The following is a 13,497-nucleotide window of genomic DNA, read 5'->3' on the forward strand; positions in this document are numbered from 1 at the left end:
ACTAAATAACAAGTCAGTGATTAATTTATCGAATGAAAGTAGATTTTTTTCTGCTTTTCCTTCTCCGATCAAAACCGTGGACCCAGTCATACATTTCATGGACACAAGTAAAACAATGTACAATTGATTTTTCTGATGCACATTATAGATGGAAAACAAGCTAGGTACCCCACTCCAAACACGAGTTTATTCATCTCAGTAGAGTTTAATTACCATACTTCCTTACTTTAGAGTGTAGAACACTTAAAAAAATATTTAAACAATAAACATACTTGCTATTCTGTGTCAATGACCATCACTACCAGATATGTTAAATCTTCAAGTCTTTTGATCAAATATTCACCTCTGTGAAATGGACACTAACCCTTTGAGCCCCAAAAGGCCGTTTCCGAGTTGCTTTAAACCTCATTATGAAAGCGAGACTTTGTGCGTAGTTGTTATTGTGAAAATTAGTTTTCATTTATATGCAAACAAAAATCATTTTCACATGACAAGCTTTGCACTTAGCCTCGCTTTCGTAATGAGGTTCACAACAACTCAGAAATGGCCTATTCACTGTTCTCCACACAAATCTTGTGGTACAAGTTGAGGGAATTTCTTTAAAGATCAAAGCATTTTATCTTTGGTGATCAAGTCATTTATTCTCCTTACCTCTATACCTGACCAAGTAGTGCTATTGCAAGGAGAAATTAGTTTCTGGTCACTAGTAAGGCTAATGGCCTCTGCCATAACTGATTCAGTAATTTCAATGAGCATGAACTCTTTCCAACAAGGATGTGATTGTCTTACAGATGGTCAACTGTAAATTATGTTAAAAAACGCTCAGTATTACATACAGGCAATATGTCCGCTGTTCATCTGCATGAAGACTAAATTTTGAAGAAAATGCCTAAGCAATGGTCAGTGTTCACAGTAAATTAAATCTTCACAAGCTTCTTTTCACTTCTAAAACTGCCACTTCAAATGCCAAGCCCTTCTAATGACTTGACTCACATCCCAACAATAACTCTTAACCAAGTTTCATTAAAAAAAAATTAAGAAACTTTTATGGTGCAAGATATCAGAGTATAACTCTAAGATCACCTGGAATAACAACAACAATAATTTATTTCTAACACACTGTGGTTGGAGAAAAAACTCTGGCATAAAATTTCAAAATATGCTGTTCCAGAAAACTTCCAATATCCCCTTCCCCTCCTCCCCACCACTAGATTGAAATTCCAGTTGAGGGTCATACCTTCCTGGAAAACTTTTGGCTTTGAGATGCCCTCCCCCTCCCCTTCCCCCTTATATATCTATAAACCCTCGTTGGGGTTGGTATGAATATTTTCTGGAACAAACAGAATACCAAAATTAAGAAAATTACGTTCTGAAAGTATAACTCTCTTTATTTCCAGATTTACTCTAGCAGCCGTTTCCTACTGCTTCTTAAAAAGGTCCCTACATTTGAGCAGGTAAAATTTGTAACATGTATAGCATGTGCCAATTTATCTTTATCAGTTAATAAACACCTGAAAACATTCCCTCAATTTAGACTAAAAAGTTTTCCATAAGGATTTCTGGTCCAATAATAGTAAAAAAAATCACAGTCTTTGCCCTGGCAGTTTCGTACTGTCTCATCACATGTCACAACATAGCATTTGTGATGCCTTGACCATTAGCAGAGTAAAGTGTTAAGATCATTGATTTCAGAGGGTTGCAACTTTCAGAACTGATTAATAACCATCCACTTTTAACGATACTTTTGGCAAATTTTCGTTTCTTTCTGGAAATTATCAATAATATTATTGGAACCTTTACCAACTGCACTCCAAAACTGGCCATAAGGAAAACTGTTTACTTAGAAAGTAGAAGTTATATATTATTTTTTGTTTGCATCAAAAAGTTAATATCTGAGTTATACATTGAAATTGGACTAAAAATCCCAGTGCATATTCAAAAATATATATTTACCTAGGTTTTTAAGATTTTGCATTGTGTCTAACATGTCACTGTACATTATACATCTCCCTGATATAACAGTTCATAACAGTATCTGAGGAAATATAATTAAGATCATTACTTCATAGAAGAAAGAGTATAAAAGTAATAATAATATTATTACTAGTACCAAAGAGAATTTTCAATTCCCTTTGATTAATCTCACAAGGTCTTGAAGACCTAAATCCTTTGGGTATTTTATCAAGTTACTTGGTCCAAGAAAGCAAAGAACTATTTTCCTGTCCATAAAGGAGCACTCCCAAAAACTGCTGGCATAGACTTTTGCCAGCCAATGCACACCATCTCAGGTAGAGGTGATGCAGTAAGGGTGTAGATGCTTTTTGTTTAAAAGCTTAAAAAATTATGAAAAAAAGGTGATTTGATTCAAAACACACTATTTAAATCCCAGTTAATTCATTTGGCCAAAGTGTAGGGAATCTTTTTTTTTCTCCACACAAATGTTTTCCAACCGTTTTCACTTGTCCACAAAACGTGCTTTTACAAATACTACTTTGTATGTTTTAATTTAATCATCCACATTAAAACCATACGAAAGCTGCATCAACATTTTCAGGTTGTTGTCCTCACCCACCCAAACCAAAACAATACATTTTCATGTTCCTATCAACACTTTACATTAAAATATGTATTACCTTTTTACAAGACCTTAATTTATCATTGAAATATGGAAAGCAAAAACATACCACTGTGTTTTCAAACAAAATTACATTTGTGTGGATGAGTCATTAGGCCCAGTTCAAATGTCCAACCTAATGTAAACAAGCTATTGTTTTATGCTAATTTGAATCATTTGGGTTTGGCACACATAAAGTTTGTCGTTTGAACTAGGCCTTAGTACACTGCGTCTTATTCCAAAGCAGCCACTGTTTCAAAATTCAATTTAGCAAGTTGTGCCACAAAATGGCATGGAGGGGCATCTGATCAGGCCCTGGAAGATTAATATCTACTTTGTCAGACTTCAGGTTGGTTTCCATGTAATTGCACAGTAAAAATGATGATGATTGTAAATGAGCGCAAGATTGTCTCACTGTTAAAAATTCTTTGATCACATGGAGACAAACTTCTGCGATCACTTGGAATGGTCAACAATGCAATCATAATGGAAACCAATATCTGTAATGGTGTGATTAAAATGTTCATATGCAGTCAATACTGCTGGCCTTACAATTATATTAGGGACTTTTAGCAACAATGATGGCGACAGCAACGAAAACCTTACTTGAAAATGTAACTTCATTTTATTTGTGCTACTTTGTGAATATTTCGACTCGTCCAACTTGCACAAAAACAGTGAACTACAAAGGAACCAAATTGGTAGACATGGCGTTCAAGTTAAGAAAGAGAATGAAAAATTCATCGTTGTGTACTCACGATTTTCACAAGACCTTGAATTTGCTCAATTCACATCGTTGTTTTGCAGGGGATGGCAGAGAAATGTACTAAAATTCAAAACGCACGCGCAGAGCGATTGTTTTTACTCATTAAACCTATTGTGGTTGACGTCACCATCATCATTGCTAAAGCTCCCTATTATTGTATGCAGGGAGAAGGGATCACTTTACTTTGTAACTGTTCACTATGGATCTTTGTAGTCATATGGACAATGGCTTCATAAGTCACCTCACTTGGTAGAGACAAGAGCCCATGACACTATGCAAGTCACCTCACTTGGTAGAGACAAGAGCCCATGACACTGTGCAAGTCATCTCATTGGTGGAGACAAGAGCCCATGGCACTGTGCAAGTCATCTTTTTGTAGAGTGAAGAAGTTCTGACAAAGAATTACTGGCATGAATCTGTCCCGTGAGACTCAACATAAAAAGACGTTCCAGACTCTTTGTCCCGATCGACCTCAGTTCTGGCAACCTCAGTAAAATGTTTCCAAAGCGGTTAGGTTCATTAGGGTGAAAATTGTTGTTATACTCCAGTAACGAAGCATGGACTTTATCCTGCAGTTGTTCAACAAGTTGTTGATCCTTAAGTCCTTTGACATCTACAAGACAAAACAAATAAACATAATGTAAAACCAGCAGAACGTGATGTGCACTACACAACTTTGGAAAACATACATTCCACTTTTTACTAAGACACAATAACTCAACATCACTGCCAGCCAGATCATAAAGCTAAGTACAAATGTCAATATGCAAATAAACCGAATATTTGTTAAAGTCCATCACACTTATGATCTATATACAGTCGAAGCTCTCCTCGCGACCAGCTCTAGTTACAACGACCATTGTAAAAACCCTGTTTGAATTGTCACCACTTCAACTCTGTAATCAAAAGCTCTCGTAAGCGACCATGACCACTGTTGGAAATTACCAACTGGTCTTTTCCTTTGTTTTTAAGCTCTCGTAAGCGACCACTAAAAGATTCTGATACGTATTAATTACGGCAACAAAAGTATAAACTTTGTGATCACATTTACAGTAATATATCACAACCTAATAATATTTGTTCATTAAGATCTTGAATCTAAAATTCAAGATAATTTACGGCTGGATCAAGAGTGTTACCCTGAGACCGAGGTAGAAAGCTTTATGCTAAAAGCTCTGGTAAGTGACCAGCTTCTATTGTTTCAGCTTGCGAGATTGCACTCTCGTAAGCAAACAGCTCTAACTACGACCCTTTTTCCAATTCCAAGGTGGTCGCTTATGAGAGCTTTAACTGTATATAATTGAAGGGATTGGTGCATACCTGACCGGCTAGAGTGCATTTTAGATCGTTCTTTGTTGTTTTAGCTCAGATTCACCAAACTTTTTGCATATGGCCTTGAATTCCTTCAAGCAAAATGTTTTATCGGCATTTTGCACTTCATTTTGTGATAAAAATGGAAATTTTGCCCATAAAAATTAATGTAAGCAACAGATAAAACACTGGAGCAATGTTTCCCCATAGGAATTCAAGGCCACATACAAAAACTCCGGTGAATCTGAGCTAAAACAACCAAAAGCTATCTAAAATGCACTATTGGTTGGTTATGTATCGAAATGTCAATTAATAGTGCTTCATCACTTAGGTATCTTTCATGCAGTGATCAAAGGTCCTGGGAGTTCAAATTTATGCAAGCCGTAAAATGCTAAGTTTGCTTCTTTATTGTTTTTTTTTTTGTTATTTTATTTTATTTTTTATTTTTATCATTATTAGAATATTTTATTAGAGTTAGTATTTACAAGAAACAGTAACAGTAAACTATACAAAGTACATATAAACAGTAGCGTTTTACAAGATATTCTGAAGTATATACGTAAGTTACAATAGATTTTATGTATGGTACATAGGTATATTATCACACTTACTTTATATACTTTATTGTTAACCATCTACTGTATGATGCATCTAAACAGACGTATCCAGGGGTTTAATTATGGGCCAGGCACTAGGCAAATAGACTGTCTGTGAACATGACTTTGCCCAGCTGCTTTCAACATATCATCTCAACCAACGTTTTCAATAAAAAAGACCACATACCAGATGTAATAATCTCCTGCCCACCCACTCAAAATCTTAATGAAACCCCTGCACGTCAAGAACAAACACAGCACACTTTCGTTCCACACTTTGCCACTGAATATTTGAATTTTAACAGCCCAGCACATGATCTTTGGCACTCAAAATTTGGTTATAAGTACATAAATTATGATAATCCGGGTGAGTGTAGTCCTGAAAAGGACTGTTTGAGGTGACATTGACTGACATTTCAACAACCTGAGTGGAAGTCACCTTCAAAGTCAAGTAAATTGTGGAGCATCAGAAGATGGTATAGATGTCTCTGGTTATTGACCTGATTGGTCAATGAAATGTTATTGGTCATTTGTCAGTAAGCTGTAATGTTATTGGCTGTGAAGACTGTAAAAAGTGATTGTGGGTTTCAAAATGTAGGATTGTAAGAAACCACAGGGAAAATACATGTGCTCTACTTCCCTGCTGAAACAAATGTAGCACACTGTAGCTCACGAATCACATGACTGTAGGTTTCATTTGAATGCCCACACTTCAGGAATAGAACATTTTCACTATGGCGTCATTTTACTACAACTACCAGAATCCTTCTGGTTTTTCTTTTCTCATGCTAATTAGAGCTATTGTTCTTTGCTCTCCACTGGGATTACAAAATTTGCATTTGAAAAGGAAAACGAAATGAATTCTGGTAGTTGTAGTAAAATGACACCATCATGAAAATGGCCTATTCTTCCACAAATCCAAAAGGTAGAACCACCTTTCACAGCTTAATGCCCAGCAATACAGGAAAGCACTGTTAGATAGCAATCACTGGATGGCAGTGCTTTAGAATTTGATCCACATCCCCAAACGTTGAGCGCAATACAGGATTTGAAGTTACCTATAGACTACAGACTAGCTTCATCAACGGTATAGTGAAGAAATTATCGTGCAATGCTGAAGCTTAAATTACAATACCATTCCATCATAGTTAAAATTCCTTACCTGGATTTAAAAGAATAATTACTTTTATGCACACAAATTCTGCATCATCTAAATTCAGTTCCTTGAACTTTGCTGTAAGCTGCATTACACGGTGCATGATGTCACCAATGCCCGTCTCTTGTGCGGTTTGAAAGTCCAAAACCTGTCCCTGACAAAGTCGCACTCTGTCATCTAATTGCAGAGATTGTTTGGTCAGGTTGATAAGCATGAGCTCAATCCATGCACTTCTTGAAAGAACTCTTTTGTCATTTTCATTGATTTTATGAAGCAATGGCAGGCGTTTGAACCACTCTAAATTTCTCTTGATCTGTGCTTCAGCTTGCTGTGTGACATGCGCTAATGTCTTCTGCCCAGTGTCCTCCAGCTGACATCCTGCACACTCTTCGGAGTATTTTTCAGGCGGAGGCTCATGGTTCAATAGTTCTTTAATAAACGGTGGAAAAGTTCTTGCAGGTGTTTTTATAGTTGGAGATGCGTCTATGCGGTCCGAACTCGAGCTACTGCTAGAACTTGTCCGAGCCTGTTTGGCTGCTGGTTCAGATTTGATTCGCGCGTTAAGAGAAAATGATGCATTCTTGTGTTTGCCACCAGGGGTCCGATCTTCCCGTACAGCTGTAAGATATCAAATTAAAGCCACACTTACTGTCAAACACTATGATCCTTTTTGTCAGAAATAACAATATTATCCTTGCACTGAAATAGTTTCCCCAACAGATAAGCAACTGTAAAGAAACCTGAAGCTTTTGCTCCCATTGCAGGAACTTCGTCAGACATGATCATATTGTGGCTTCTTTATCATGTGGCCCCACAAATTACATGACAAGATATGGATCAAAGCCCCCAACTTTGCCTAAGGCTGACATGAACAAATGATGGATTGGAGAATTAACTCTGTAGTGTTTGTTAAAGTGCTAAAGTGAAACCCATGAATTTCCTGCTGAGTAATGGCCCTAGTAAGGATCTCCGATGGATCAAAGAATTAACTACAGTCAACTCCCGATAACTCGAACCCTCAAGGGCAATTATAAAGGTTCGAGTTATTGGGAGTTTGAGTTATCGAGGGAGTTATAGAAAATGACCTGAAAGGAAAGGAAAATTGGTTCGAGTTAGCGTGAGGTTCGAGTTAGCGAGGGTTCGAGTTATCAGGAGTCAACTGTAGATGTAGTGTATGTTAAAGTGTTATGGTGAACCCACGAATTTCCCACTGAGTAATGGCCCTAGTAGGGATCTCCGTTGGATCAGAGCTTGTTCATGTATGTGGCCTGAAGTAGTGTGCTGCAAAACCAAAAACCACTGACGGTGAAGGGGAAAGCCTATGATAAATCCTTTTTCCAAAACTCTCCCTTGTTTTTGCATCACACAGACCATATTTCATTTCATAAATCAATAATGACGATTAATCCCCACCTTCACTGGGACTACAAGGAAAATCACCGAAAAGAGTCTCTCAAACAAAACTAATATAACCAATGAGCCACAAACCTTCCTTCAGCATTCCTGCTTTAATGCACTTCTGCAATCGGCAGAACTGGCATCGGTTTCTATGACGCTTGTCGACGGGACAGTCCTGAGTCAAGTTGCGGCAAGAATAGACTTTCTTATTTTGAACGCTCCTTTTGAAGAATCCTTTGCATCCTTCACAACTTGTCACTCCATAATGGTGACCAGTGGCCTTATCAGAACAGATAACACAAATGTCATCTTCAGCGGGTGAAGGAACATGTTGAGGTGTGCCGGGGGTAGACGGCGTCTTCGGAGTCAAAGGTGAGAGTGCTGGTATCACTATTGAGGGTGCGCCAGAAATAAAGTCAGGTTCTGAATAAGGTTGCTCCTGACTTTTAGCTGATGGATTACTAACTATGACAGATTCCTGCATTGAACAGTGGCCCATAATGACTTTGTCCTTTCCGTTAGCTTTTGGAGACAGGTTGGGAGTCTCTTCAAGTCCTTGTTGTGGAGTTATACCTGAATGGTTTTCCCTTGTTAAAGAAGAGTTTGCATGTAACTGCAAGAGTGGAGGAACCTGAGCATATTGGTGCAATGTGGCACGTTGACTTGCAGCCAAGTGCTGGGCAGAGATGATATGTGGAGTGTAGAAAACACTCGCTTGGGCCAAATATGGTGAGGTAATGATACCCCTCTCACTTTGAACTAAAGGCTGTGGAACAAGAACTGGCTGGCCACTTGATGTCATCAGTACAGCGGCTGGAGAAAAGAGCTTGGGCTCTGTAGGTGACAACAACCCACTAACATGCGGACTTGAACCTAGAGAAATAATAAGATGGCATAATTATTGACTGAAAAATAATGAAAGGATTGGTAACACAAAGCACCAGAAGCATATTAAAGCATTCTTCCTTACTGTCAAGCACTTAGTTTTTACTGAAACGAAAGAAACAAGATTTGCATGTATAGAGTACGTGATAGCATAACCAGACTATTGAGATAACCTAGAATGAACCTCTTTCCAGGTAAAACAAGGTGTACACATTTCTCCCCCTCTCTCCCCATCCCCATAAAAAACTGTGACCTTGAAGACCTTTCCTGGGAAAAAGAAACACAGAGCGTCAGATGGGGTCACCCAGGCACTGCTAATAAAGTAGTCTTCAAAAAACTCATTACTAATTCATAAGCCCATTGACCTATCAAATGGTCGATAAAACATCACCTGCAGTGGTTTTAAAACCCGATAAAACCTCCTCCTTATTAGTATGCGGTGTTCAATGTTTTTCTCGTATGCTAATTTCCAACGTTCACAAAAGCATCATTGTCATGAACTCTCTTAACACACACTTTTCCAGGAATGTTTTTGACGCCACTCAAAAAACTCGCAGCACATGTTTTAACGGGTCTAAAACCACTCGGCTGCGCCTCATGGTTTTAAATCCCGATAAAACACTGCTGCTTGTGTTTTAAACATTACATAAATGAATATATGAAACATATATTTCAACTGTGGGTGAAAAGTTACTTAGAAGAAAGATCCTTGCGTAAATAACTGCAAGGATCTTTGTTCTATATACAGTCAACTCTCGCCTTGCAGACACCTGGCTATTACGGACACCCCGATAATACATTCAGCAGCTAAATCCCCAGCAAAAATATATTTAATTTAGAGACGTTTGACTGAAATAAATTTCCACTATTAAGGACTCTCACCATTATTAAAGGACACTAACTCGCGGTCCTGAGGGTGTTTGCAATAGGGGGAGTTGACTGTAACATTTCACCCACAGTTCAAATATATGTTTCATATATTCATATTGATTTATTCATCATTCACAGGTATATTACGCATTCACAAATTATATGACCAGCTGCCAGATGGCTTCATAGCTCAGTTGGTAGAGCACTGCACTGGCAACACAGAGGTCAAGGGTTCGAATCCGATTCAAGCCTGAATTTTTTTCAGTTTTTCTTTTTGCAACTGCTTAAGTTGCGCAAATAACTGCCAGGGTCTTTCTTCTATTTAAAGTAGTCATAGAAAGGCCAAACGAGAATAAGGCAAATAAAATTATAATGAAAGCACTTACACACTATGATAAAATAACAGGTTTTGAATGTTTCCTTTTCACAGAGCTGGGTTTGGTGAAAGACTATACAACCATTTGTAACAACACTTTGAGAATTACTAAAAGCCAAGAGTTTGGCTGCATACTTACTTAAAGGGGAAGTATTAACACAGGAATTTGCTCTGATATCAAAAACACCAAAACGTTTTTTTTTTTTTGTTTGTTGTTGTTTTTTATCAACAGAAACCGAAAAGTATTGCTCAAATTTGTCGTAAATTATCACCCTAGTGTACTATCTGTGGCCAGGGTATCTCTGCAGCCAGAGTATCTCTAGCCACAGATGGATTACATTAGAATGGACTGCACAACTTGCAAATAGTTAGGCCAACTGTTTTCAAGTTCTCGCATTTTCGTTCCCAAAATGCACTAGAGCACATCATGAGTTGTTCCTTTCAAGAATTCAGTTGCTTTCTTTTTCTTGATGTTTTAGAATTATTTTGTAACTAAGTGAAGGTGTTGTCACACCATTTTAATGATAAAAGATTAAAATCCCCACGATAATTTCCCTTTAATTCCTAATGACATATCATTGCAATAGGTCATCTTCATGATGGCATCAATTGACTATGACAAACAGAATTCATTTCTCTTTTCTTTTCAATTTCAAATTCTGTAATCCAGAGAGGAGGAAATAGCAATATTTATTGCTTTTATAAATTGATACATTCAAGAGTAGAAAAGATGAACAATCCTGGTAGTTATGGTCAACTGAAGGACTTGGTCCAAAACTACGCAATGTCAAGTTCTGTGTGGCAAACATGGTCAGTCATTTTTCATATAATCAACATGTCAAAAAAAAAATCCTAAAAAACTGCATTAACAGGTGCATGGATATAATTTTTCAACAAAACTATTGTCCAAGAAGATTCAAAACTATTAATGACAGAAAATCTTAGCCAAGTTGCGTCAAACGAGGCAACCCCTTGGTGTTCTTGAATGGATCATGCTGTTTAGTTTTGCCAGGGGGTACATCCATCTTTTAAGTTATACATCTAGGATTGAATTAGGCCAGGCAACCGTCATGCAATCACCAGTAGTCTGTACAGATAATCTGGGTCAAAACAACACCGTACGTGATTTCAATTACATTACTTTGTGGTGAAGCTACAGTCTTACAAGTAATGATTATGGATTATATGCAAAATAACAGCATCTTGGGTGAACACTGGCCAACTGATTAAATAAAGGATGATCAACTTGGCGACAGAACCTAGACTGCATATATAATATACTAAACATAGTAAATACGTAGCACTGAATTGCTCTTCTAAAAAAACTCTCCTTCTGAAGTGTCACCTTGTTGGGTTCCAAAAAAAAATTAAGATTCTTTCTTTTAATAAAAATAAACAAGAACAGGCCAAATGTGTACTTCTGAAGCACAATATAACCACAACTCGTTCAGTGTACGTGCACATAGGATTGTATCGTTTTGGTGGAAATTTTGTGTATTGATTCATCTAAATCTTATAGGTTAAAAAATTGCCTCCAAAAGGGAAATCATGCTACAGTGTAGCTTGAATATTCACTTTGTATATGTTTACTTGTACATAGATTTTATCCCAGGATGAATAGCCACTCCTACATTTTCAACAACAACAGGAGAAAACTGAAACAAATTAAACAAAAAAGTTGCAAATATTCTTGATTAACGCTCCAGTGGCAATAAGTGAAGTGACTAATATTCTTTAATTACGAAGAGTATTTAAGATGCAGGCTCTGAGAAATTTCAAATGAATTGCATTTCAGGCCCCAACAGATTCAAAATGCATACAGATGTTTTGATGCCAAAAGTAATTAAAAATTGTGCTGATCTAGAAGCTAGAAGCGACTTGTACTCTCAAAAATCCATAATTAATTAAATCAAGAAAGCAACCAAATAGGTTTGCTTTGTGTTGTTCAAGTCAAGTGTCTGAAGGATCCGTTTCTTTATTTCTTTGTTGAAAGTATTCGTAACGACTTCCACCATCACAGCACCGACTGACTGCAACATTTTGTCATTCAAATATAAATCTAGTACACCTCAACGCTCGATAAGCTAAGGAAGAGATTACTATACAAGACAGATCAACAAATACAAAAAGCCGTGTCGCGTTTAAATCAATCTTCGTTTATCTTGTAAATTCACCTAGAGTAAGACATTCAGAGCTCTATTTTAATTACCCAAATAATAAAACCATCAAACTAAAGATTTCATTCCTCTGCTAAGGTACGGAGATCGCACATGCACACCATTCGAACTTTGGAATGCCGTACGTGCTCACGTCGATTTAACAACAAGATATACATATATATTCATGACATTACATGTATACAGACGGAAGTCTGTCTCCCTGAAGCTCGCATAAAATGCAGCCACGATCTCTCCTAGCCCAGTGCTTAGTCTTCTAATTCACCGTCTTTCAAAAAACGAAAGGACCAGTGCGCTTGAAAAAGTCTTAATTCTACAGTTCCGCAAAGAAATAGAAGCAAAAATCAACATAACAGATCCATGTGCCGTCCATCTTGAGGGAAGCTAGATTTTGATTGAAAAATATGACGCAATGAAAACAAACAGGATACAGCGTGTCTTTCAAGCCTATTCGACATGGCAGTGAAATCAAATGCAATTATAATACAAGTATTCGCTACAATTACCAATTCTTTCGCGAGTACCAACACTCCTCTCTTCCTCGATAGACATCCTTCCGAGTCTTCCAAATGGTGGCCAGTTTACGGGGAATTTCTTTACGGCGCAGTGTCGGGATTTTCTTTCCACTGCATTACACACAAAGAAAACGCTGGGAAATCACAAAACGACGACAAAACAGCCACAGATAACGTTGTAAGTCTAGACCAGACAGGCAAACACAACCTCTAGCACATCAGCCTTGAACGGAAATATCACGAGAACATCCGGGATATGTGTTTGCGCATACTCTATTTGGGGAATTGGTACCCGAGAAAAATTACGAGCGTCTTCCGCAGTTCCCGAAGCTAGCCGTTTCAGAAGTTTTAAACTTCTATCCGTATTTATCTTGAAACTGTTTAAAATTGCAGGCAGTCGTACCTCTTGCCCCTTGAGATTTGTACCCAGCATGACTCATGCTTAACACATTCTCCTGGGGCCCGTTTCGGGCCCGATGAGTGTACTTTTAAACGTCAGTGAAACGTTTTTTCTCCGATTACACCATGATTACAGGCATGGTACTTGGCAAATGTTTTCATAGAATTATAGGATTTTGAAATTTAGTATTCAAGGCTAACAAAAATTTACTTCTGTTAAGAAACATTTATCACCAAAGACACTTCTCGGGCCTGGTAAGTTACCGGGCTTTCGAGAAACGGGCCCTCTCTGACCTGGTATAGACTGTTTATGGGGCTGGTTTAATATTTTTCAAAAACAAAACTATTAAACTTACCGAATTCGAACTAATCAACCGAATGGTTAATGTTGTCTACTGTAAGAAGTATACAGAATCGAAGGCATATACCTCAGT

General features: G+C 37.6%; 1 protein-coding gene across 3 annotated transcripts; it reads right to left on the minus strand.

Annotated features, from left to right (window-relative positions):
• Nucleotides 1-165: 165 nt before the first annotated feature.
• LOC146461895 (retinoic acid receptor RXR-alpha-B-like) lies at nt 166-12,929 on the minus strand. Of its 3 annotated transcripts, none has more exons than XR_014857275.1 (5): nt 12,656-12,929; nt 7,932-8,714; nt 6,450-7,061; nt 3,665-3,993; nt 166-3,621 (listed from the first exon to the last, which is right to left on the minus strand). XR_014857275.1 is itself a non-coding variant. In XM_085086218.1 (4 exons), the coding sequence occupies exons 1-4, from the start codon at nt 12,699-12,701 to the stop codon at nt 3,746-3,748; spliced, it is 1,689 nt and encodes a 562-aa protein (XP_084942344.1). In that variant the 5' UTR covers nt 12,702-12,929; the 3' UTR covers nt 166-3,745. The 3 variants fall into 3 exon arrangements, 1 of the variants encoding a protein (XP_084942344.1); XR_014857274.1 differs by having other exon boundaries at nt 166-404; nt 473-3,993; XM_085086218.1 differs by having other exon boundaries at nt 166-3,993.
• Between the last annotated feature and the right edge of the window lie 568 nt (nt 12,930-13,497).

The sequence above is a fragment of the Pavona decussata genome, unplaced genomic scaffold (assembly GCF_977016875.1).
Source record: "Pavona decussata unplaced genomic scaffold, jaPavDecu1.1 SCAFFOLD_193, whole genome shotgun sequence".
Lineage (NCBI taxonomy): Eukaryota > Metazoa > Cnidaria > Anthozoa > Scleractinia > Agariciidae > Pavona > Pavona decussata.